Source organism: Sinocyclocheilus rhinocerous, unplaced genomic scaffold (genome assembly GCF_001515625.1).
Source record: "Sinocyclocheilus rhinocerous isolate Xijiao unplaced genomic scaffold, SAMN03320098_v1.1 scaffold492, whole genome shotgun sequence".
NCBI classification, from domain to species: domain Eukaryota; kingdom Metazoa; phylum Chordata; class Actinopteri; order Cypriniformes; family Cyprinidae; genus Sinocyclocheilus; species Sinocyclocheilus rhinocerous.
Genome location: NW_015626069.1, coordinates 1,037,661 through 1,065,440, shown reverse-complemented (window position 1 = coordinate 1,065,440; position 27,780 = coordinate 1,037,661). Strand labels below are relative to the sequence as shown.

Here is a 27,780-nt window from a genome sequence, read left to right as displayed (position 1 = left end):
TTGAGATCTCAAAATGGCCTTTACAACTTTTCAGATGTAGGAAACGTCACTTGATGGCTCAATCTAAAATGAAATCGTGAAAGCCACAGTAGCTTTTTCAGTGAAACACGTTACAGGATTGTAAACAGGTCGACCAGACACTGTATTTGGCCCCAAGAAGATCTGTAGATTATCCATCAACGCAAACTTACCGTCACTCCAAAGAAGTTGGTTTCGTTCATCACGTCCAGGACCATTTTGCCCACCTCGCGGTCATCCACCGTGAAGTTGTGGTACATGTCGTGCCTCTCCTTGTGCCTGAGGAGCTCCATGACGCGTGTGAGGGTCTTCGCAATCACCCAGATGCCATCGTAGGCAAAGCCGTGGAACTTGCTGGCCTCCACTTCTTTCTGCTCTCGCTCGCGGTTGTACTCCCTCTCGTACTCCTGTGGCGTCTGAAGACAGATAGATAAAGCAGCACTGTTTTAAATTTTGGGTGATTCACAAAAAAGGACCCCCAAGAAAATAAAAATGAGAAATCTTTTAAAAATCTACTTTGAAACATGTTCTTATTAGATATTAGAAATCTAATATTTGTGTCCATGTTGGTTTCAAACATTTTTAAAACCATTCATACTTAATGATTTTAATTACAAAAATGACAGTTGGTGTAACGTTCAAGTAAAAGTCTGTTATTCTCACCAAGGTTGCATTAATTTGATCAATAATACAATAAAAACATTAATATTGTGAACTACTACTACAGTTTAATATAACAGTGTTCTATTCATATATATTTTGAACTGTAATTTATTCCTGTGATGCGAAGCTGAATTTTCAGCATCATTACTCCAGTCTTTAGTGTCACAAGATCCTTCAGAAATCATTCTAAGATGCTGATTTGCTGCTCAAGAAAGCTTTCTTATTATTATCAATAATTAAAATGGTAGTGCATTTATTATATGCTATATAAAACATCTATACTTAATTAAAAAATTTAATTTAAAAAACAAGCAGTGTAATGATCAAGTAAAAAGAAAAAAATCTTCCTTGCATCTTGAATTATCAAAAATGTTTATCAAGGTTATGAAAATGTATTTTTTAAAAATGTCATAATTATGGTCATAAATATCAATAAGTTTGGTAAAACAGATAAACTAGTGCCAAATCAGTGCTAACCAACATAAACCAGCCTAGACGTGCTGGTCCAAGCCGGTCATTTCAACAGGGAAAGCTGAGAAAAGCTCAGAGTAAGAATCTATTGAAACTGAAATTCAATTCAACTGCAATGCATAATTTTTCCTTTCCACATGCTGGAATTTGTTTCTGTCAGAAATCAGAAATGTCATTCATAACTCCTGAGATCCCACTGCATTACAGACACTCACTCTTCCTGATATTCCTTTAATCTGTTTGGCACTGAGAGGCTCAAAATCCACGCTGATGTAGCCCTCCATGGCTGTCAGCAGCTTCTTAGTGGTGCAGTTTGTGGAGTTCGCCTGTTCCCACCAGTTCCCCTGGTACCATCCTGGGATGATCCACTGGTACTTACTGCCATACATGTTCAGGTTGTAGGCCTGGAGCACACACAAGGGAAAAAAATACATTGACTACAGTCTTTTCAATGTTAAAGGGGTCCTATTATGCTCTTTTACAAAGTCTTGATTTTGTTTTGGGGGTGTACTAGAACAGGCTCTCATACTAGGTTGTTCGAAAAAACACATTATTTTTCACATATTTTACATTATTACAACACCTCTCTCCCCAGTCTGGCATGAACGGCTCGAATATTTCCTGTATCGAAAGAAGGCCCGCCTTCTGAAATACGAAGTGTGCTGTGATTGGTTAGCTGGTCCAGTGTGTGCTGTGATTGGCATTTAAACCCGGATGATTGTAAACACTCTAAGTTCATCTGCCTTGGGAAAGCTAGCGTGTCTCCGACATAGTGATAACACTCGTTGCCTTCTTTAGTGCAGCTCAACCAGGTCTCGTCCCATTCGTCGATCTTTGTGATATCACAAATCCCGGAAAATGTGCGTTGTAGTCCAAACGAGTCGTTCATTGTAGTTTTTGAAAAGGGATTTCTGTTAAATAAAATATCTCCTTTAGAAGTAGACTTGGAGCTTTGTAACTTTGCAGATCTTTTTTATGCTCAAACAGCAACATTACAGACTAACTAAAGTTGAAAAAGTGAAAAAGCATAATAGGACCCCTTTAACACAGCTAAATGTTTTTGGCACATGTACTATATGTTAAAAAAATCTACAGGCCTTCTGCATGAAGTCTGAAGCTGGTGGGAGAGCTGATGGTTGCATGTTATGGTTACAGAGTTACAGAGACATGATTGTGCATGAAGCTGGCTAACTTACACAGCAGAAGACTTTAGAGGCCAGATTCTCATCAAACTGACCGATGATGATCCGGACATCATTATCCTATAGACAGGGGTAGAGAACAAAATGAAAATGGTAGTTAATGGCTAAAGAGATTTACATAAAACATATGTTGAAAGGTGGCTGAGAGAAAAGGTGCAGCTTTTCTCATGAAAAAATATGTAAGCATCTTCCAAAAACGCAGCTAAGGTGTGTTGCTTTCGTAGGTGAGACATATTAACACCAAGTGTATTACAGAGAAACAGTATCAGCAGTGTGAATTGCTTCATATCCAGAGAAAAACAGAGATCTGCATCTGTAACCAGCATTCCCGCTGCATGTTTGAGTCTGTAAACAATTCATCCCACTTCAGCATCGTGTTTCCACCTCGTCCGGTTCTGCATCACTGAGAATCAATCCATCACTGGAACAAGATTTCTATACACATGAAGCCAAAACTGAACCCACGAAAAATAAATAAAAGCTCAGAACGCATCTGTCATGTGCTAAAGGCCATGCCAACACAACAAGACCTACGTATTCTTCAGAGGTTATTAAGTATCCTTTTTCTCATTCTGCATATCAGGATGTAATAATATCCCTCCCTGCCCTCTTAACTATATTGCCCTTGATTCCAGCAAATGGCAATGAAAATTTCAGGTGGAAGTCAGTCTTGTTTGAGGGGTGTCACGGCCCAATCCATCATAAGACGTGTCACAGCTGCCAGGATATTGAAATGCCCACCAGCGACTTTAAGAAATCATCTATGAATCTATTTTTCGCTTTTACCTCTTGGAATGTTATTCTCAAGCACGAGGCTACAGGAAGAGCATTTAACATGCACAGCTAATGAGCTGCTCAAGATGAAAACTATCATGTTCAAGCAGGAGTGAAAATAATGACTCCAGTGGGTGGGATAGCGTTTTGTCGACAGCTCTGAAAACAGCAGCATTTACAGGTAAGATCACAGAGGATGCATTAAATCTGATCCCAGACCTGCTCTAAACTCGGAAACAATGACATAAACGACGATCGCAGTGGGGCTGCATTCAAACGCTGTTTGAAAATGCATGTGTGGCCTGTGGTAAACGGTTTCGTTGAGACGTTTCTCAGAGAGTCTCATTTGCCACAATACCACCCTCAGCACTTCAGCAGTGCCAAAGAACATGCTGAGATATTGGAGCTATTGTGTGAAATACTCCCTCTTCCCTTTTCAGGACCAACCGCTTGGGTCAGGCGCTTCTTGCTTCACAATCAGCAGCCGTTACAAACCCTGCTGCCGCTCCCGACGGCGTGGGCACTTAACCTGAATCCCTCCAGCTATGTAAGTGGCTCCAGCTGTCCTGAAGTCCTGGCAGACACAAGCTTCTTCCAGCCAGGCAAAATGGAGGCTGGATCCACGCCAGGCTGCCCCAGGACCTCAGTCACCACTCGCTTTGCTTTTATGAAGACCATGGTTGTGAGACTTTCCCACATTTACACAGCGAATAGTAACCCACCTATACAGTGGATTTGAGTTTCAAAAATCTCAATCATATCATATATAATTTATTATCATATATAATGCAAAACTGGTGACTGTCTCCCTGTCGCCCTGTGCACAGCCATGTCAATGTGAAATATAATGTTGAATTTACAGACTCTAAGAGTTGCTGTCAACTGGTGAAAAATCTGACCATGCAGAATTTGAAGAAACAGGTCTTTAGCAGTTCTTTGCTAAGTCAGGCAGGTAATAGAAGTCATAATAGTTTCACGGTGTAAAAAAATGACTCAGCAAAATAAGGTGGGAACAAACCTTTAGGTGGAAATTGCAAAGTAAGAGAAGCAGCAGACAACAATGGAACAATGGCTATTCAGATCACAAACATACTCGAATTAATTGCTCATGGCATTCTTGCCACTTTATGTGTTTATGATGATGACTAAGAAAACTTTTTAGTATTCTCTTTAAGAGTCATCCAAAGCTAAAGCTGCAATGGTTAAACAACGACATCACAGCTCATTAGAATATCATTAGCATATCACATGATTACAGAGTCAGCTTCTCACTGTTTACACAAATGTACGAATGTGGTAAAAATTGTGTTACATCTTTAACTATGATATATTGTATATTTGCATTTGCATATATAATTAAAAAGGAACTATCAAAGCATAATGTGACTGAACTGAAAACAAGGAATACACTACATTTTCTATTTAAAAAAAAAAGAAAAATTCATTTTAAACAAAATTCTTTTGTATTACATAAAAACACAAATGAAATTTAGATTTTTGTCATATTTTGGTCCAATTTCATTACAAACATCATTAAGATGAGACAAATTTACATGAGAAGCCGAAGTGCATAAGATATTAAAACTCATGTTTATTGAATATATCTAAAATTCAACTTTTTTTTTCTTTTTTTTCCCTCTTATTTTAGGCACAAATGTAACAAAATTCAGTGATATATATAGACATGCATATTATGTGTATAACTGAGTGGGACATTGTGCACTGTAAGCTCCCTTGTGAGCTCCCTTACCTTCAGTTTCTTCACATTCACACAGGGATCATTAGAGAAACTCTCAGTGTCTGCAATCTGGATGTCTGCCTTCTCCAGCTCATTGGTCAAATCATTCCGCACCTGTCAGAGAGAGAGAGAATGAGTGAGAGAGGGAACTAGAAATGAAAGAGAACTGAATGAAAGCAGAGTTTGTGGATGGCAAACCACCCAGAAAAGTACCCAATCAAAGGCAGCACTCCCTTGCTCTGATACATGTCTCAATTCACTCTAATCTCCTGCCGATCTGACGTTCCCCCTGCATCCCAATCAGCCTGGAGCATCCGTGTAACTCTTTCCTCCAGAGGTCCCACTGGGCTTTGGATAAAACACGACTCCAACCAGCTTTGCTCCCCACAGACTTAATCCATCCTTATCCATGGATGCTTTAGAAAAATGAACCAGTTCCTTGTAAATAAAGTCTCAATACCTCCCGCCCTCGACAAAGATTTATGGCGTGAGAATCAAAGCATATACTATATTGAGCTCCGGTGTATTGTGTAATACAAAGGGTGTTCACAAAGGAATCTTTTCATACTCTCAAATCTATCACTCCAAACATTCCAACCCATTGACAAAACATTTGGGTCACACATATCACCCAGAAATTCACTTGAACATGGGCCAAAATCAAAATATGCTGTGCTATTAAAGATCACAATTATAGTATGGTACATTGTAAAACACTTTAAACTCATTCTTTCAAATGCAGTTATACTCATTCAGATGGACATCTTTGCCTGTTGCGTCATGAGTTTTCTTAGCATCTCACACCATAACTACTGTTTTAAAGATGTCTTTAAAGATAAAAGTACCCAAATTAGTTTGATGTCGCGGTTTTGTACTAAATAGTGGAACTGAACCGCTATTGATGATGTATGAATTGGTCCAACTGTGTATTTATGTTTTCTCACTCATTTTCCTGACAATGTGACTGACGCACTGCAAGTAGAGAGAATTTGTATCTCATTTCCAGAAATTGACTCCCGCGTTCTTTTGAACCTCTGCATTACATTTGTGACAAATGCATGTGTCGTTCTGTACAGGTGCTTTGGAAAAAACAAACAAACAAATTTCAAAATCCAAAGTACAAAATTGAGGAGAGCATCAGTCAAACCAATACTTTATATTATTCAGCTGTGGTTCATTGAATTGTTCAAAAGTGACAGTAAAGACATTTATAATGTTACAAAAGATTTATATTTCAAACAAATGCTGTCCTTTTGAACTTTCACTTGAACTTTAAAAAAATCCTGAAAAAATTATATCACAGTTTCCAAAAAATATTAAGCAGCACAACTGATTTCAACATGAATAATAAGAAGAGATGTTTCTTGAGCACCAAATCAGCATATTAGAAAGATTTCTGATGGATCATGTATATATTCATTACATTTTATTTAAAATTGAAAACAGTTCTTTTAACTTGTAATAATATTTAAACATATGGTAAATAAATATACATATTTAGATCTGTTTAAACATGCTTTGTAAGATGGCATTCTCTATAAGCTAACCACTTATGATCCGATCACCCGAGACGGGTGTTAAAACCAGGAGTAAACAGGGCAATGTCAGATTGTGACAGAATCCTGAACTCATTCTGCCAGACATTACCTGAAAAGCCTGTCTGATCCACATTGTCTTGATTACTGATGCGGTGAGCATATTTATAGCTTAACGCTGGCAGATCCTGGAAACCTCGTTGCACATGAGCAAGTTTGTGTGTGTGTGTGTGTGTGTGTGTGTGTGCGGCTTTACGTGTGGATCTCATGAGCATGTATACACAATACACAAGTGTATGCTTGTGTGTGAGCACAAGAGACCACCTGATGGGAAGATTTAAGCAAGAGGAAAGAGAGACAGAAAGAGAAAAAGACAGAGAGGGACGGGTGGGTGCTGTGCAGTAAAGGACCTCCAAAGGATTATGGGATTTGAGAGCTGTCCTAAAGCTGAGGAGAAATGAGCATGATGTGATGTGAAATGCATAATGCATTTATGAACTGACCTGTCAAATTAACCCAGAGAAAAAAGGTAAACAGGAAGCCGCATGAATCAGGTAGAGAGACACAAGAGCACAACACTGGGTGTCAAGAAGCCCTGGGGGCTAATTTACCATAAACACCGACATTATTCTCCATCTCACTCGGATACGCAAAACCACCTAGGCATACTGGCCAAATGCCCACACTTTAATGTTTCAAAAGGAGACCATTGTCCAGTTTTCACTACCTATATACAGTATCTCACAGAAGTGAGTACAGCCCTCAAATTCTAAATATTCATAAATACTATAAAAGTACACAAATAATACTAAATTAAAACTAATAATGCTATTTTTTTTTAGTAAATTTAATTAATTGGCATTAGCTTTAGCCTCAGCATTAGCTGAACTCCCCACTTTGCAAAAGTTATCCTTTTCTTTGCATCACAGATATCCAGCAGTCATCATGACAACAAGCAGTAATATGGTCTCTTTAGAGCTGAAAGGTGTGTAGATGATGAATTAACAGGACTAGCGTGGGTCACAGCTTGTAGTGTCACTTCCTTATTTTCCCCTCTTTTTCTAAACCCACAGCAGTCCATCATCAGCAACATTTTCAGCGCTGCTCAGGTCCCCGTGCGGCAGAGCACCGTGAGTCTGTGATTGGCTGCGTTTGGAGAAATATAGGAAGGTGTGTGAGTGTCAGTCGGTATCTTCTCTCTGATGCTGACGGCACAATGAGGTCTGACAGAGGACAGTGCCCTCATAATGTGACCCACCACTGACAAATTTCATCTGTTTATGGGCACTGTGGACACATGCTAATATTATTTCAACTTAGAAGAGCTGTTCAGAGATTAATTTTTAATTGAGCTGTTTTTAAAGGTTTACTTTTTATGATTTTGAATTGTGTTAATAAACTAGATTTTTACACACATGCTATAATTATTTGTCAGGATGTTGCTATTGTCACGGTTCTGTTCTGTTCTTGGACTTTGAGTTTGTTTTCATTTATCCCACGTGTTCCTGTGACCTAGTTTTCCTTAATTCCCTTGATTAGTTTATTCTGTTCACCTGTGTTCGTTAATCATCTCATTAGTTCCCTTGTTTAGTTTCTGTATAAGTTCTCCCTGTTCTGTTCAGTCCTTTGCCGATTATTGATTGATGTTAGATGCTGGTTGTGCTGCATTTTCCCTGAGTTTCTCCAGTGTTTCTTCTGTGGATTTATTAAAGGACTGTTATTTGGAATTCACCGTCGTCTTGTGCTCCTTACAGCACTAACACGTGACAGCTATGGGGTTGCTAAAATATTTAGAGTACTTTTTAGTGTATTGATAAAGTTTATGAATGGTTTTGTGGTGGCTAGGGTGTTCTAGGTGGTTGCTAGGATGCTCTGAGTGGTTGCTATGCTGTTTCTTCTGATTGTCACAATTGCGAGAATAAGAAGAGGTTTCTTTGAATGACTGTGGAATCATCTCAGTTTCTGTGAGAAAAAAAGAAACTGCCAAATGTATTTTCAAGGTTGTAAAAGATAATATTATTAAGATATTAATTAAATATGTTTAAAAAATATTTTTAAACACAAAACTAAAGACTGGTAAAGAAAAGTAAGCGTAATTATTTTATGCAATCATTTAATTTTAATATTAAGAAATATAAAGCTGTATTTTATAACAATTATTGTAATTATACACACACACACACACACACATACATATAAGTACACACACAAAGAACAAATATAAGCAAATTATTTATAATTATCTGCTTGTTCTATAAAGTACTTATTATTTTTAATACCACACTTAATAGTTTTCTCTCTCTCTCTCAGTATACATTGTTGATGTTAATAAAATGATGTTAATATATTATATTATATCTGTCATTATATTTTAGGATCAAAAAGTTCAAAAACTCTAATTATAACAGCTAATGATAACCCCACCTCACCGTAATAAATATTTCTAATTTTACCTTTGAGGACATTCCCAAGGGGAGCATCTGGGGACAGTTTTATCCCTAAAGTATATCTAAGTAAACATACATACGCATTTTTCTCTGAAAACCTGGACCCTTGAAACAAGTTAAGACAAGAAAAGAGGCCCTTGATGGCTAAATATAGATGTCCTATGTGCACTAATCTTTGTCCATGTGTTATTTTTGTATTGAAATATTCCTAGCAGCCCCATGCACCTGTGTTCTGGGGGACAGATGTGAGAGAAAGACACATTCAGCCTGATGTAACTGTGGACAAGTCTATACTGGATTGTGCAGTAGCATCGGGATTCCCACGTCCTCCAGGAGCAGAGAAAGCATCGGGATAGGACAGATACAACGCAGGCAAAGAGCGAGAGAAAGCCGAAGCGTTTAATGCACCGCTGCAGCCGAGGGGACATATGCATCTATTTATAGCACAGGTTTTAATGAGCCTTTAAACTGAAACAGACGCGAACAGGCACAAAGAACAACACAATGGCCAACGAACGCACGCACACGAACTGATGCGCACAGGTAGGACTGCCCATGAGGTCCAATCTGTGAAAGGAGGATTGGATGACTTGTGCTTGGATCATCTCCTTAGGGAATGCAATTAGCTAGGCTGAGCCAGCCGATTGTGCTTGTGTTGTCTGAATGTTTAATCAGTGATCAAACAAGCAGAAACTTCATTATACACACACACACACACAAACATATACACCTGAATAGAGCCCCATTACTGAAGCTGCTGGAGAGTGTCCAATAGGTCACTAATGGAGCACCTTGGTGTAAAAGAGGACAGTGCATGTACAGTAGAGAAAAACATATGGTGACCTGCTTTAAAAACTCGCTTTCTCATTTCGTTTTCACACATTTAGAGGGAGAGATGACCGTGAAAGAGATGAAGATCTATCTACCTATCTAAAAATTACAGGTATATGTCAACAAATATTATTATAATATAATATGCATATTATACATGTATATATAAATCAGCATTTTTCATTATTTAATATTTTTAGATATAAGATAAAGGAGGCTTTTTGCTGGTATTACTACTCCAGACAGAAGGACAGATGTACGGACAACTGGATGGATAGACAGACAGACAGACAGACAGACAGATGATAGATAGATAGATAGATAGATAGATAGATAGATATTTTTACAGATGTGATTTATTCAGTTAAATGATTCAAACCCAACCTCATGTCAGTGTAAACTGAGTAATAGTGAGTATATTGATATGAGAGCTGGACTGTGAGAGGAAAACTGTGCCCTCAACACCTCACAGACACCTACTGTAGATGCATACCAATTTATGTGTAGACACATACAAACACACAAACACACACAATCCTACTCAAAGTGCGAGGCCTGACAAATGGGTTTAATTCCTCATTGGGGCCCAAGTCATCTAATCTTTTACCACATAAAAAAGGGGATTGGGTCTTAATCTGTAAAACAGCATACTGGAGTGTGATTCATGCTGGAGTGTGAACAGCTCTTAATCCACTTATTGATAGACACTCAGGCAAAACACCGACAGCCTCCTGCAATGTGTCAGATATCAAGCAGCAGACAGGACAGGTGCTAAATTACTTCACTGGAACAAGCAGAATGAGGGCTGAGATAGAAACCCAGAGCATTCATGCACACAACACACACACACACACACACACACACACACACACGAAAACCTCTTTGTTTATTCTAAGTATTAAAGGAAGGATTCCCATTTATGCAATTAGACTGAGACACTTTTGAGAAAAATATTATTAATTCTCAGTGAAACCAGCAACCCCCAGTAAGCCCAAGTCTCCAAGAAAAGGCCAGCAAGTGAGGTTCTAGATCCGCACCTCCTAGTTTGTGTGACACAACAGATGCACCTCCTCCTGAAATGTCACATCACACAGCGCGGGCAGCTATCCTGTGGTACAGCACCGCTGAGGGTGAGAGAGCGTGACACCGGCATGCTAATCAGGCTTCCAGTGCCCTCCTCAGGCAGGCTGATGACGGGATCGAGCTTTTCCTCTGTGTCTGTTCAGCAACTCCATCCAGAGGCAAAGATAAAGGGATTTACAGCTGCTTGCAGCACTCCAACCTTCCACAACTCTCACTGGAGCTTGCTTCATTTATTTATTTACTGAATCTTTAGACATACAGCATAACTTTACCTGCCGTTATTTTTTAAAATAAAAATGTTCAGTTTTTAAATCATATTATCACTAAAATGTTCTATTACAAATTAGCGAATACAAATTAGCCATTATATTTCTTTCTTTTTTTTAAATAAAGATTATGACATTACCACTCACTCTACATCTGTCCTCAAACCATAACATGCTTCATAGAGATTAAATATATATATAAAACTTTTGAAAATCATGTATCTTTTAAACTTTAACACAATGTGCTGACAAAAGGAAGAGATTAATAAAAAAATTAGCTTATAAGGTATCACAGATATAGCAATTGCTTTAAGGCCCTGTTCACACGAACGCGGTTATTTATAAAACCGCAGCTTTTTCTACGCGGTTAGGCCTTCGTCCACACGCAAACGCAGCACCAGTTCACTGAAACCGAACATTTTTGAAAACGCCTGCCAGGGTGAAGATTTTCAAAAACTCCGGTTGCAGTGTTATCGTGTAGACAGCGAAACCGGAGTTTTTGGCTTGTGACGTCGGCGCCTGCGCTGTTATCTCCGCCTACTGGAGACTTTTTCAGGCTACTGATTGGCCAACATGGCTTCACGGTTGAGATTATATCGCCACCTGTTGGTTTGGCATGCTCTTGACAGTGCTTCATAGCATACGTTTGCGTTTTCATGTGGACGGAGATTTTTTTTAAAACGGAAGAAGGAAAAACTATATTTATAAAAATACCCGTGTACATGTGGACATGGCCTAAGAGTGCCTAAGAGAAACCTGGCTTCCCCTAAAATTAAATAAAAATGTGACAATGCAATTTATTTAGGCTACAGCATGTATGAATACATATTGCCTGTCACTCTTAGTGCATTTCAGTATTTTAGCAAATAAAAGTGTAAATAATATCACACAGAACACACAGTTCTTTAAGCTTCTGGAAGCACTGGGAGTCTAAGAGAATAGAAGTGCTATTTGCATTTGTAAAAAAATATATTCTTCAGTAGACATTAATTTTCCAATAAAGTGCTTTAAATCACTATATTTTTGACCCACCTGGAAAGCATTTACCTTGCATATTTCGATTTCCATACCAAATATTTTAAAAACACAATTCAGTCAATAATTTACAGTCGTGTCCTTGCTTTTTTAGCAGATATTCATGAAAATATTTTAAAAATTTACTAAACTCAAAGTCAGCCTTCATCTTGAACATCCTCTTTTCATAATTCACCTGCTATTTTCTGTCACAACCACAACATGTCAGTTTTGACATACAAATTGTCATTTTTTTTAAGATAAGTAATTTTTTGTAAATAATATATTGGTGTGAACTGACAACAAAATTCAATTCAGTTTTTGACCTAGTAAACAATTAATTTCAGCTTGAAACATAGCCCACTGTAGGCTTTTTTCCACATATGTTTCTATCAGCAACAAACCTGCACTGTTAGCGTTACAGATCTCAAAGCAACAGGATTTGCTAGCACTAGCAGTCCCACTGATCTATGGCTACGTGGATCTGTAATGATGATCCAGGTTTTAGATCTATCACCTGAGGAATACTTTGAACTCTGACAGCAAACGGTTGCTATGGAGCGATCGTGTGAGAAAGAGATGCTAATATCTCTCTGCCCCTGGAGGCTTTCTGCTACATGTCCCATTGGAGGAAGGAATTTCCAGACGCTTACAATAAACACAAACACACACGACACCATTCCTGATCTTGTTATATATAAATGTCTCAACCAATCAGTTCAATCTACCTCTATCTCAGTCACTAAAATGAGATCGAAAAGGAATTCCACAGGGGAACCTTACTGTGTCTATTCATATGAAATACAAACAGAAGGAAAATGATACACACCCACACTCAAACAGAAAACAACAGGCCTTATGTTTCTGAGAAGTACTCTTCCAAAAAGTGGTATGCAGGTGAAGCTGGTTATCTGGAGCAAGATAATATCTCATGCTACAATACTTCATTTTCCCAGTGAAAAGCGATCAGTTAAAGGAATATTTTAATTTCAATGCAAGTAAAGCTCAATGAACAGTATTTGTGGTATTTAATGGTGAATACCACAGATTTTCCCCCATGTTTCTTAAAAAAAAAAAGAAAAAATCAAGGTTGCAGTGAGGCACCTACAGTGAATGAGCCAATTTTTGGAGGAATTAAAAGCAGAAATGTAAAGTGTGTGAAGCTTGTAATTATATATATATATATATATATTTGAGCTACAAAGTTGTTCCTGAGTATTTTAACATTTACGGATTGGCCCCATTCACTTCCATTTTGCTAAATTCACTCATTTTCATTTTTCGTTTAATCACTCCAAGTGCTTCAATATTCTGAAATATTCCTTCAAATAAATAAGGACCAAAAACATAATATCTACTCATCTACTCTCTAAAAAAATATTTTCTTAACATTAGTTTAAGAACTGAGTCACAATATTGTGATTCAAGATACATCCATAAAGAGGGCAGGTTATTTTTCTCAACATACCTCAGAAAAGCGCTGGACATCCTGGGTCAGGGTTCCCACTCGGCTCCAGTTGTAATAGTTGAGAAACTTCACCACAGCGGGGTTCACAGCATTGTCTGATGGGACGGTCCTGAAGAAATTTGGATACTTTTTCCTATCTGCCAGGACAGGAGTTGTGGCTGCAAAAGAAAGCTGTAAAAGAAGAAGAGAGTACAGCTAAAAAAGGTCCTTTTAAGATAAATTAATTCAGTGGCCATTTTTGGTTATTTTCTATGTATTACATAGCTCTTAATCTGCTTGAATAAGACCAAAATCTCCAAAACTCTTAAAACTCTTGTCTTATTAAGTTTAATAAAGCACTATGGCGTAATTGGACTGAGATTGTATTCACCTTCTACTTTTTGCTATTTGAGCAGCATGCTGGATCGAAAGCAAGTGGCCACCCATAGCCAGTATGCCAGGACTCCAGGAGTCTACAGTGTAGGTGTGAACGAATCAACATACAAACACGTCTCTATAAAAAGACAGCTCTCACACCTTTGGTGAGTGCCAGTGGTGACTGGAGCCATGAACGTTTGCACTGATGGTCAACCTCAGCATATCAGCTTGTAGATGTATGTGTGTATTAAGATGCATTATAGAACATTAAAACTTGTGTTTGTTCTCCATAGTGGTCAACAATAAGATCTGTATTTGCCCTGCCAATGTATTTACCAGACACAACACAAAAATATAATATTAAACATTATTATATAATATTACTGTGCATTTTATTTTTAGAAAGATATTTGCAATATTTTAGCAGCATTAATAAGCATTAAAAAATATATGAATTTTTGATTAAAAATTTAAACCTTTATACATATAAAAAAACAAAACATTGCAATACACTGTACACCAATACAAACACTGTACCAATTTTGCCAAAACCTTTTTCATTGGTGATGTGCATAATTCACAAGACAATGTTTAAAACATCACAAAAACCAAATGTTTACATTTGCAAGGCATAAAATCATGTATATGATCAGCAAATCATTGGGCCGTAAGAACATTTGATCAAGTGAATGGCCTGAAACTCTTTTACACTTCTTAATTGTTGAGTCCTGCTTCATCTAGCTCTCCTCTGCCTCAAGAAACATAAATGTTAATAGGATCCTTTGAAAAATGCTTCTATGTACTGTTCAAATATTGCATGCTAAGCATGTTTATATCTTTTCAGGCTTTCAAAAAGAGACCGTTTAAAAGAGGCTTCACACTTTTGAAGACTTTTTTGCTCAAAACATGGCCTTTTTAATGTTGTCAAACACCAGGCAGAGCATTTTAAGCCTCAGCTAGAGCGAAAAACAAGCCTGGAACATCATGGTATGATTTTTATGCCAGTGCTCCTGTCAGTAGATTAACAAATGATCCTCCGGTTATAATACATCCTGAGGGTTGTTAGTCTCTCAAGAGATAAACATATGGAAATGCTTTGAGTTCAAATAGCAAAAGCCGTCTTATACTTGTTAGCACACTCTTTGCTTACAGTCATAAAATGTCTGTCGGCTACGTGGCTGCACATTCAATTCGATGAAATTTTTATTGCAAGGTAAAAAAATCTCAACTAAATAGTGAATGGAAATGTAATCTTTCAAAAGTTGTATGTTGATGTTTTTGTGAACATTTATATTGATGGCTTGTTGAATGTGCAGGTGATTTAAGCAGCAATTTACATATAGTACTAACAGAGTAAACTGCATTTCCAGAGCACAAGGAAGCACCTCAATATAGAAATGTGACAAGTTCTATTCAGCTCTGGTCTACATCAGGGTTTCCCCCCTAAATGAACTCGGAATAGGACCTTCCTTTGCTCAGGATTGGATCAACTAAATTACTTTTCCTGTGAATAGAATTGCGGGTGAAATGGAATTGATTTTGCTCTGTAGTGTGCAGTGGCCGTGACCCCTGACCTCTCATCTCGTCTCATTTGACGCCCCTCTGGTGAATAAAGTGGTGACGTAATCACAAACACAGAGCTGTATGGAACATGGTCTGAATCCAGCCTGTTAGGTCTACTTTCTAATACATCAAGAAGATTCAGGCCCCATCCCGAAACCTAGTCAAGTCAAATTTATTTGTATAGTGCTTTTCACAATACACATTGTTTCAAAGCAGCTTTACAGAAAATCATGATGTTAGTGTTTATAATATCTTAATACTGTATCTTCATGCTTTATAGTCGCATTAGCACATTAGAGCTGGGTAATAATCAAGCAGTTGACATATGTTATTTAGTATATATCGCCCTACATGAGTATACGGTATACATTTATGCAAATATAGTTAGACATTTTTCTATCTATCCAACTTTATAGCTGGGTGTTAATAAAAATCAGACAATTGAGATTTGCTATATAGTATATATCACTTTATGTAAGTTGGATATATAATACATATGAGTTGATGTCTTATACCAATACAGGCAGCACCCTAATCATCATGGGCCCACATAAATGACCATTTTGCCTTCATCATTTGACTGCAATTGCTTAATGTCACAAATAAACACTTGCTGATGTTTAAAGGGATAGTCCACCAAAAAATCCTGAAAATTCTGTCATCATTTACTTCCCCTCATGCCAAACCTGTATGACTTTGTTTCTTCTGTGCACATACGAGAAGACATTTTGATAAATGTGTGTGTTTTTTTAGTAATACAATGGAAGTCAATGGTCACCAAAACTGTTTGGGCACCAACATTCTTCAAAATATTGGCTTTTACGTTCCACAGAAAGTAATAAAGTCATATAGTTTTGGAATGACGTGAGGGTGCGTATTGTGTAAATGATGACAGAATTGCAGGGTGAACTATACCTTTAAATAATAATGTGTATTTACAAAGGGATTAATCCAGGCATTAATTTCACCTTGAAGTTAATGTCCTTTGACAAATTTTTACATATTTACACTGGTTGAACCCCCTTATGGATACAAGCAAGCTGAATTTGCCAAGCAGAGAAAAAAAACTGCCTCTTAATTCCTTTCCTGATCTCACAATGACGCGCTGGTGTGTACACACCCTGACAGCCAGAGAACTTGCGAATAACAACAGTCTAACATTTCGATGAATTCCATTAAACCCTGTTAGCAACATTTAGACCTGTGAATATTTAGACGAGGGAACAGACAGATTTGGGTAGGATTTATTTACACTGTTATATTATATGGGAAATGTGTGAACTAAAGCTATAGCTGACAGCAGACATCAGAGCTGACATAATCACACCACCTGCTCTGTGTTTCAAGAGGAAGGAGGGTGAGCAGAACATCCATTTTTCCTTCTAACATGGGCATGAGCAAATGAAAGGGGATTGCGAGGGATTGAAGTAATCTAATATAATGATTTTGTGTCCTCTAGGAGAGTTATTGATGTTAATCAACGTAGGGTTAATTGCAGTGCTGAAAAGATAAGACATTACGATTCCTGATAATGACACAGATTAGTAGTCTGTGATTCTCTTTGAAGCCAAGTGTGCATTAACTCACAGACAGACACTATCTAGATTGGTCTGGTTTGGCCTTTTCAGACCTGCCTCAAAAAAGTCATTTCCTCACTGACAATCTTGAAAGAAGAAGCCAATCTCAGAAGAGTGATGTCACACCTGTTGAACGTGTCAAAGCTAGTACATTCAATTAAAAAGACTTGAGATGTTCACCTTAAAATTACAATGCTATCATCATTGAGTTACTCTCATGTTGTTTCTTTCCTGTGTGGAACACAAAACATAATTTGAAAAATGTCTGAATGGTTATTTTTTAAAAAGAAAAATGACTTTATTTACATGGACAAAACAGTCATTGTATGGAAAACAACTTGGTCATTCTGCCAAATAACTTTTGTATTCCACAGAATATAAATATATTGTGTTAAATGGCCAAATTCTTATTCATCCCTAAAGTATGACATACTGGGTGAATACATCTAACATTGTGCCACTTTTGACGCAATGTCAAAAAGTCAATCAATTCAATATTAGGAAATCACTAGTTTAAAGTCTAAAGTCAGTACAATTTTTAAAATAAATAAATACTTGTATTCAGCAAGGATACATTAAATTGAGGTAGAGATGCACCGATAAGGAATTTCCCTGCCGAAATGGATTTATTATTCAGAATGATATCTGCCTATGCCAATACCAATAGTTTGCTTTTCTTAAGGAAAAAAATCTCTCCAAACCGATGCTGTTAACTACGCAGGGAACCCTATCATTTGGCACATTACTATAATATTAAAGGTTAAAATGAACAAAAGAGCTATTATATTCAACTGCTATTTATTTTCAGATATCATAATTACACTCAAATAAAAATTGTAATGTCTGTTTACAACTCATTTGCACAGTCTTCATAAATACCTGTCTTCATGCAGGGTTGCCAGGTTTTCACATAGATGCACCGATAAGGAATTTCCCTGCCGAAATGGATTTATTATTCAGAATGATATCTGCCTATGCCAATACCAATAGTTTGCTTTTCTTAAGGAAAAAAATCTCTCCAAACCGATGCTGTTAACTACGCAGGGAACCCTATCATTTGGCACATTACTATAATATTAAAGGTTAAAATGAACAAAAGAGCTATTATATTCAACTGCTATTTATTTTCAGATATCATAATTACACTCAAATAAAAATTGTAATGTCTGTTTACATGCTCATTGTCTTCATGCAGGGTTGCCAGCTTTTCACAACAAAACCCGCCCAATTGCTACTCAAAACTAGCCCAAAACTAGCCCAATCGCGTTCCAGAGGGTAAAATATACGTAAAGTACACGTTTTGGCAGGGATGCCCTGGTAAAATTTGCATTCCAGGGGCTAAATATCACATTATTGGGGTCGCTTCAACCCACAGACATGAAAAACAACCCACGGCAACAGTGTTAATGTAGCCCAATTCCGCAGGAAAACCGCAACTGGATTTGGCAACATTGTCTTCATGCCATATTTATTCAAACATACATATATAATTATAAGTAAAAAAGCTCCTCTTTGGTGTTGTTTTATAGCTTACCAATGAACTGTGAACAGTGGATAAATTTGCCAAGGTAAATGCCACATTAAATGACATACTGTTCACAAACTGTTTTATTTGCGTCTTTCCGCGGTTGAAACACTGATTGAAAGATTACATCAGACATGATACATTTTGGTAAGCTATACTATAGCTTTCAACATACCTTCTGATGTTCATTCATGTTTATTTTGAGCTATAACATATTGGTGAGCACAAAAGACCTTTGAGCACAAAAACATTACAAAACCTTACCGACCACAAACTTATGAATTTGAATGTGTTGGTTTTTAAACAAAAACACCAACCCTCATAAATGAGAGATCAATCACTTCAATATCTAACAAACCTAATAAGCAATTTGTACTTATGCAGAATATTAGCAAATTTACAGCCTTTATCAGTGTAATCCTGCTTTCACATCAATGGCCAACTCCAAAATAAGAGTCATGCCACGTCACCCCGTCACTCATCTCAGCTCACTGAAGTGCTTGTTGCTCAAAACACACAGATTAGTGCTGCCAATTAAGGATTTTTATCATGCTAGTGCCACTAAATCCAAATGCACCTACGGGACTCACTGAGCATTAAGGGGTCTCTTGGAGGTTGCTCTAATCTTTGTTTAACAGAGACTAGCCTACATGCTGAATGCTCCATCCACACAAGGGAAAAGTCAGAGCATAATGCACTCAGATACAACCATGTTCTCTCTGAAGAAACCAGATGAGGAAGAGGCTGTCATTCTATTTTGTTTTTAAAATCTCTTTTAGGATAATAATTGAACCTAAAATCTTCATGTTCAAAAGAAACTGATGTGTCACAGAAAAACATTGACACCAGATTACATAGTTACAGTTTTCACTGGCCAAACCTTGACCCATATAGGCAAAAATAATGACTGTTTCCTGAAAGGTTTTTATCAGCAATCAGCTATTGGCCTGCCAAACAAAACAGTCCCACCCCCAAACTCACGCCATTGGATAAACCAATTATATTTTGTTGTGCTAGATGAGCCGCTCAAATACACAGAGAAATGTTTTGATAGCAACCCAGTGGCTGCTTTTCAATATTCTAATTGATGCTTCCTTATTTTTCGCTCCTTCGTCCTTCAGCCCATGGCCCGGAAATCAATCGAAGACCGGCATCATGAGAGATTTATCAATTCTCTAAATGCTGCAAAGACGCGAAGCCTGAGAAGAAAGCAAGTTTGCAAAGGAGTTTTACAGTACATTTTTAAATGAATATCTAACCATCTTTCATACTGTACATTATGTTGTGATGACTAAATTTATTTGCAACTAGTACAAAGTATTTTTAGATATATAATATCATGCATTTATAAGCTTGGCTTATCGGCATGTCAGAAATTCAATATCTGTGCATCCTATAAAAAGAATGAGCAACTTTACTCAGTTAAAGCCACAATGTAATGGAAGTAGTTACAGATATTTACGTATTGTGATGAAGTCTGTCATTTGACTGGAGGGTCAACATTTTGATTAAAAATTATGAGCTGAAAAAAAAGAAACATATACATGGATAAATGGATCACAATAAGATCAATAACATGCACTCAGAACATGTCCATTTTATGCCAACTTTAAAACTTAATGTTTCAGGATATCAGTGCACGTCTAATACATCTTGTTTCAGTCCCTCCCTCCTTACACTTTTCTTGCTAACTTTAAACCGCATAAACACATTTCATTACACCAAATACACAAAATAATGTTCTTTTTAGCAGCATCATATGACCCCTTTAAGAGGAAACAGCTAAGACACTAGGATAAGAAACAAGGATACACAATTAAGAAATGAGAATCACCCAGTGGCACCTTTCAGGAGACTCACTTACAGCCATCTCTGCATATTAAACCAGGAAAGAAGAAATAATTTTAACATTAAAAAAAATTACCTTTAAATAGTCTGAACTGCACCTTTCTCTCTGAATTCAAGCCAGCTGATCTGTGAACTCTGTGTAATGGCATCTAATGCATTAGATTCCCTTCTCTTCCTGTTGAGCACATGATCAGTGTGAGCACTCGCTTTCTCACCGTGAGAGAATAAGAAAGGAAGTTATCACACAAAATTAGCCGCTCTCACTCCCACACAGATCCTTCAGCAGCAGGAGGTTTGGCATCTCCAGGTGATATCCAACCCAGAGCGTCTTATTTAAAAGCAAAGTCTCTTTACATCAGTATAAAATGAATGTACGCAATTCACATTCACTCTCATTTCGGCATTCTCGCCAAATGCATTTATGCATATCTAGAGCAAAATAAACATACTATTCCAACAGGATCAACATTTTTATCACATAACAAAATACATTTCATTCAAACATACTTCTTCTATAGTGATACATGTCTTTTCATGCTCACAAACACACACATAAACAATATCTAAGGCAGGCAACATCCTATTGGTCTCCTAATACCGCTCTCTCTCCTCCTCCCACATTGTCCCTTCATCCTGTTGCTTGTGCCGCCACAGAGTTTTAATTGCCACCCCCTGCCAGAGGCAAAGCCGTGCCGACAACCTGCGTCTTCTTTCCATCAATCTCCCAGTGCCAGTGTTAATTAAAACTGCACAGAAAAGCCACTGCCTGTCACACCTCTCAGCTCCACAGCCCTGGGACTGGAAGGTCACAGTGCTCACATAATAAGTCCAATAAAAGGGACCAGGGATTTATACTCTAGAGGTGAACAGGACAAATGGAGTTTGAGAGCGACGATATGTGCGTATCTGTGCGATATAGCTGCGTGGCAGCTGTGTGTGGTGGGATTGGACCTGAAGTGAACAGGCAAAATCTCCAAACATTTATTAAATGAATGTTTCATTTCTGTGCATGCTGACACGATTTACCTTACACTATCATCAAGCAAAAAAGTATTATCAATTAACCAAAACTATAATATTTTGTATATTTAAATCAACATACTATTTATGAGAACAAATTCAAATTAAACTTATCATTTTAAACATTTTTAATCTTAATAAGTCTAGTAAATTATTATTTTTTTAATATTTAAAGATGTAATATTTCTATAAAAAAAAGACATTTATTTTTTTAATCACATAATTCTTATTATTTAAATACACTGCCATTCAAAAGTGTGGGGTTGGTAAGATTTTTAAAATGTTTTTTTAAATGCTCACCAAAGTTGAATTTATTTATCAAAAATATATTTTATTGTAAAATAATATTTCACAAAGCTTTATCTGTTACTACTAACTGTTTTAATCTGGTTTTCTGTATTGTTAATTATTATCTCATCTGAGTTTCTCCGAGGAGGCACTGTGCTTGTGGTGTAAGTGAGTGTGCGAGACAAAACAGAGGCAAAAAAACTGAAGAAAAAGGAATGGTGGGGCAGAGAATAAGGCATTTTGCATTCTGGGAGCGCATCCTGACTAAGTGAGGTCTAGTGTAGCCGACTCTCTTGACACTCCGGTTGCCTGAGTCAATAGACAGCATTTCATTCTCATTAGGGTTTTCTAGCCAATTCCAGAGACTCTGGCCTTGCACAATGAAATATTGACAACACTGCACAACATTGTTCTCAGCAACACTGCCACTGACTTGCTTCGTTGCTCTTTGTAAGCTGACTGGAAATGGAAAAGATAAACGAAATGCAGCTGTGCTTGTCCACCTCACATTATCTTTAATTTATGGTAAATAATGTTTCTGTTCACATGTTCATTCCTCCTAAAACACATGCTTTCCAACAGAGTCTAGCAGTCGGGTTCTGGAAATAAAAATGCCATTCATTTTCTCCACCGGGAAAACATAGACCAGACCTACCATCAGGTTGTCAAGCAACTAGACATGCACCTGTTAAAGTCATTATGATTTCTACTTTATTGGGGGGGGGAAATGCTTACTAGGTGAATTCCTGGTGAAGAACTACATTACCTAAAATCCTGAAGCGCAAGCAATCAGAGAAGTCACTGTTATATGCAAAAGAGCTCAAGAGCAACTGCTCAATCCCATAAAGCTAATGACAATTAAACTATTCTTAAGTTACTTATATATGTGACTATATCAGATTTTCTTTGCAATTAACAAACTATTCAACTATTAATGAATATTAATCAACGACTAATGCCGCCTTCACATGCAATTGGAATCTTCCTACTTTCCACTTCTTAAGTCGTAATTATGAGTTATATGTCACTATCAGGTGCTTTGTTGACGGAAAGAATAGGAATAATGGAGGATACCGGTTTCATTTTTACCTATTTTTATTAAAGCTAAAATGTCAATATCCAAAAGATTTTGAATGCAGTGCAGTGTCCTATTTGTTGATTACAATATATATATTACCCACGCTATTCTATACACTGACCGCTAGGGCACAGTCAGTCCGCGTCAAGTCGAACACACCTACCAGTTTACACCGGTTACACTCAGAGATGAGGCACACACGTGAGGCTATAGTGCGAATGCGTCCCAGCCCCCTTAAATGTAAGGCTACATTTACACATCTGCGTTTATGTTTTAAAATGAAAACGATCCTCGTCATACTGGCGTTTCCACTGCGTTTCAAGATTACATAAGACAATAAATAAGATTTATATTCCGCTTTTACTCAAAACTCACTTTAAACCACCATCGAGTGTTTGTAATAACTTCCATTTGCCGTCTAATGTGTGTTTTGGCCATGTAATTTTGCTGAAATTAAATATGTTATTACCTCTGACTCTGAGTCAGAGCAGCGATCATGGAAGAGAGAACACAGGCAGACATCGCTGGAAGCTGCTAATGCTCATCAGTAAAACAGTGGAAAATAAATAGAAATCATGATTCTGTCTGAGCTATGCGCGTTTTAAAATACACTAACTAGTGTAAATGTAGCCTAACAGATGTGTAAACTGAAGACTATTTGAGCTCTATTACAATTATTTTGCACTGATTTATTGTGTTGGTTACATTTTGTTACTTTGTGCAGTGACTCAGGAGATGAGTCTTTGAGTTTGTATAAACATCAACAAGCTGAAAAATAAAACCAAAGTTGTTGTTTTTTTTAGAAAATGTAATCTTGTTCAAATTTATTTCATAAAACTGGTATCGAAAAAAGTATCGTTCAGGAACCGGTATCGAAGTCAAGGTATCAGTATCGGTATCGATATCGAAAATTTTTGAACGATACCCAGCCCTATTGACCGCGCTATCTAGATAGTCAACTTGATGACGATTCTGGAATTTTGGTCAAATACATGATGTTTTCGCTGTGTACAATGCATACAATATGCATCAAATAGGTATTTATATATGTAAATATACATGACTGTAACAGCAAGAGAATGTTGTGGGAAAAACTTAACAGTCACTAAAACAATAGTTTTCTCTTCCATCACTTTTAAAGTTCATGACTCATCCAACTCTGTAAATATAACAGAGAAAAAAAAAACAATAATAAATCAAATTAAATAAATCCAATTTTCTAAGGTTGTGATTAAAATTGTATGATTGGTTTGGTTCATGGCAAAGAATTCAGAATTTTTTATCTCCTGAATATTTTTTATAAATATTAATTTAAAAAAAAAAATCAATTCATTTAATTTTTTGAAGAATATGAATGGGAAAAATACATCTGGAGGAAAGGGCGCTTTGACTGTTTTTTTTTTTTTTATACAACATTGTTCTAGAGTTTAAAGAAGTTACTAACCATCTGTCATGCTACGCTGCTCACAAACGCACGTAGATGAAGGTTTAGAAAGTGTTTAATCCAACACACGGGTAATCCAAAACACAGGTAATCCAACACACAGGATAGAGTTGACGAGACCGGACCTAATGAACTGAAACAGAGAGAACTTAAATACAGGTGATAATGAAGTGATTGGGTGCACAGCTGAACATAATGAGCATCCGTGGCAACAAACGAACTAAGGCAAAGGAGTCCAAACTAACAGAAACTGTGACAGAAAGCCCCCTCCAGGAAGGCGCAACCTCGCGCCGTGAAGACAAGGAGGCGAGAATGAGGAGGTGGCACAGGGATGGTGAAAGGGGCTGGCAAAGGGATGGCACACACAGGCAGAGGGATAAAGGAGGAGGCTTGGGAGGAGGACGAACAGCAAAGCCAAGGGTGGTGATGATGGAGGTGACAGCCAGGGAAAGGCCTTGAGCAGGGGCGTGATGGCAAAAAGCAACATTGTAATAATTTTAATCCCCGTTTCGGAACAAAGCAATCGATCAACAGGTGTGAAAGCACCCTAAGGCAAATGGTGATGAAACACAGAGTCCAAACTAACAGAAACCATGACAGAACGCCCCCTCCTGGAAGGCGTGACCCCGTGCCATGAAGACAAGGAGGCAAGGATGAGGAGGTGGCACAGGGATGGTGAAAGGGGCTGGCAAAGGGATGGCACACACAGGCAGAGGGATAAAGGAGGAGGCTTGGGAGGAGGACGAACAGCAAAGCCAAGGGTGGTGATGATGGAGGCGACAGCCAGGGAAAGGCCTTGAGCAGGGGCGTGATGGCAGGTGCCCAGGCCACACCCAGAATGGGTGGCGGCGATAAAAGGAGGAGCCAAGGCATGATAGGAACACACACCGCCATGGGAACGACTGGAGGCGACGGCAGCGATGGAGGTGGAGCCCACCATGCAGACAAAGAGCCGAGGAGGTGGAGCGGTGCCAAGGATCCAGGCTGCCGCGACGGAGCTGTAGCGATGATGGCCCAAGATGTAGGTAGGAATCGGGAGGCCAGGGGGCGAGCTGGAGTGGCCGAGGAAGGAGGCGGAGCGGCTGTAGCCGAAGGGGAGGAGGGCCAGAAAGCAGCGGATGGCATGGCGAGGTCCGACCTAGTTGGAGCCAACTGACCGAGGGAGCCCAGCGAGGCTGAATGGCCGATGGTCCACGCTGGAATCGAGGGTGTGAGGAGTGCAGGCGCAGGAATCTGGATGGCGGGATGAGGTGGAGCCACGGGCTCCTTACGTCCAGGAGACGAAGACTCCCAGCAGGCCCAAGATGGAGCCCCACCACTAAGAGGAGGTGAAACAGAGGAACTGACTGTGGATGAAGATGTTTGTAGAGTTGGCAGGATAGGGAGGCTGGGCGGGACCAACGAGTCAGACAGATGAACAGAATCCGGCAGGCTTAGGGAAAGCAAAGTCTCTACCTCTCCAAACTGAAAAATATTGTCCAAGTCCAGCACGCACTCACTCTCAGTGGGTGGGCAGGGCTCGCATCCATACCCTCGAATTCCACGAGTATTCCCTCGGCGATGGATGAGACAGTCAACACATGCACCTGTTCAGATGGGGTCATCTCTGGCTCGCTGATGGTGTCAGGCTCAGTCGCTCCTCCTAGCGATGGCTCTGATGTCACAACTGAGGCATTCTCTCCATCTGCGGTGGGCTCAGGCAGTCGCTCCTTGCAATGAACCCCAATGAACTGAAACAGGGAGAACTTAAATACAGGTGATAATGAAGTGATTAAAGAGTGCACAGCAGAACACAATGAGTGGCCGTGACAACAAATGAACTAAGGCAAAGGGTGATGAAACACAGAGTCCAAACTAACAGAAACTGTGACACCAACACTGCTGAAAAATAAAATTATGCTATATGTGGATGAAACCTTTCCTTAAAGAATACAAATAAATCAAACATCTGGTTAAAATCAACTGCAACTTAATAGACACAACGTAAAACAATAACTTCTAATGAGTAAAGATTTGACTCTTTGGGTTGACAGTGATTCAAGCCACAATTTACTGGGTCTTTATTTATTTTTTAAGATAACTCAGGAGTCAATTTGAGTCAACAGACATTAAGACTATACTAAATACAATTTGATTCAGTATTTTATTAAATGAAGCAGCATTGGAACAATCTTAGGTTAAAAGACTTTCAAACAAAATGCTCATCACTCCAGGCAAACTCATGCAAATCTGCACTGCTAACATACCCTAATACAAACAGCCACAGAGAACAGCAAGCAGGAAAAGTAGTGGAAAATGAGAGGACATATTCAGGCATGAGGCATGGTGTTTACCATGACCAGAATACTTTATAAAAAATGAACCGATAACGCCAGGACGTATCTCCAGGGAGGAACTAGCAGCAAGTAAACTGGATCTCAGGGTCAAAGGAGCCCCAATTAGTTAAAGGGAGTTTTTAAAGCAGACAGCAACAGGGGAGACTCAGGTTCTCACCCTCTGACCCTCCAATAGGAAGAAACCATCATCCTCACCATATACCCAATCATCAATAACACAGGACTCACAAACAAAGTGCTCCTCAGAGAGCATGATGGATCATTGCTCATTATTTACCATTCCCATAATCTGAAGCAATTTATGCTGACCTGGACCATTCCAACTATAGATTAACCGTCACTGTAACCCTTTCTAATGGGAAAAGAACACTAAACAAATCAAACAAAGAAAGACATTAATAGAATATGACATTAGTGATATATACATTACTGATCAAAAGTTTGGAACAAATCTGTTTTTGAAAGAAGTGTCTTTTAACAAGGCTGAATTTATTTGATCAAAAAATACAGCAATAACTAAATTAACGTAAAGTTACTGTCTTCTATTGTAATATATATAATAAAATGTAAATGTAACGATACTGAAAACTGGAGTAATGGCTGCTAAAAATTCAGCTATGCCTTACAGGAATAAATTCAAATTTATTTTATTAAATAAATGCAGCCTTGGTGAGCATAAGAGATGTCTTTCAAAAACACTGCAAAATGTTAAACATTAAAGGGGTCATATGATGCTGCTAAAAAGAACATTATTTTGTGTATTTGGTGTAATGAAATGTATTTATGCGGTTTAAAGTAAAAAAAACACATTATTCTCCACATACTGTACATTATTGTTTCTCCTCTATGCCCCGCCTTTTTGAAACGCGTCGATTTTTACAAAACTCATCGGTCTGAAAAAGCGAGGTATGCTGTGATTGGCCAGCTATCCAATACGTTGTGATTGGCCGAATACCTCAAGCGTGAGACGGAAATGTTACACCCCTCACCATACTGTTGATGCCGTCTCCCGGAGCGACAAGACAAAAAACATGAAAACCCATTATAAACGAGGCATTCGTTGCATCCAGTGGGGACATAATTACTGATTATAATGACTTATACTGTCTTCTTACGCGTTGCGTTGCATTGCATCGCGCCGCGTAAACATAAAACTCTGTCTGCATTTGTGATCGGAGAAATGACAAACAACAAGCCCTACTCTACACTGCCCAAAAAACTAGCTTTAAATATA

At 38.2% G+C, this 27,780-nt stretch overlaps 1 protein-coding gene across 1 annotated transcript in view; it reads right to left on the bottom strand.

Moving 5' to 3' along the window:
- The window catches only part of LOC107710365 (gamma-aminobutyric acid type B receptor subunit 2-like), a 200,417-nt gene that overhangs the window by 58,797 nt on the left and 113,840 nt on the right, over window positions 1-27,780 (bottom strand). Inside the window, exons 3-7 of the mRNA XM_016515120.1 lie at window positions 13,511-13,681; window positions 4,879-4,980; window positions 2,349-2,414; window positions 1,368-1,556; window positions 192-434 (exon numbers count right to left, since the gene is read on the bottom strand). Of these exons, the coding sequence (XP_016370606.1) occupies window positions 192-434; window positions 1,368-1,556; window positions 2,349-2,414; window positions 4,879-4,980; window positions 13,511-13,681 (771 nt within the window). The remainder of the gene's footprint in view (window positions 1-191; window positions 435-1,367; window positions 1,557-2,348; window positions 2,415-4,878; window positions 4,981-13,510; window positions 13,682-27,780) is intronic.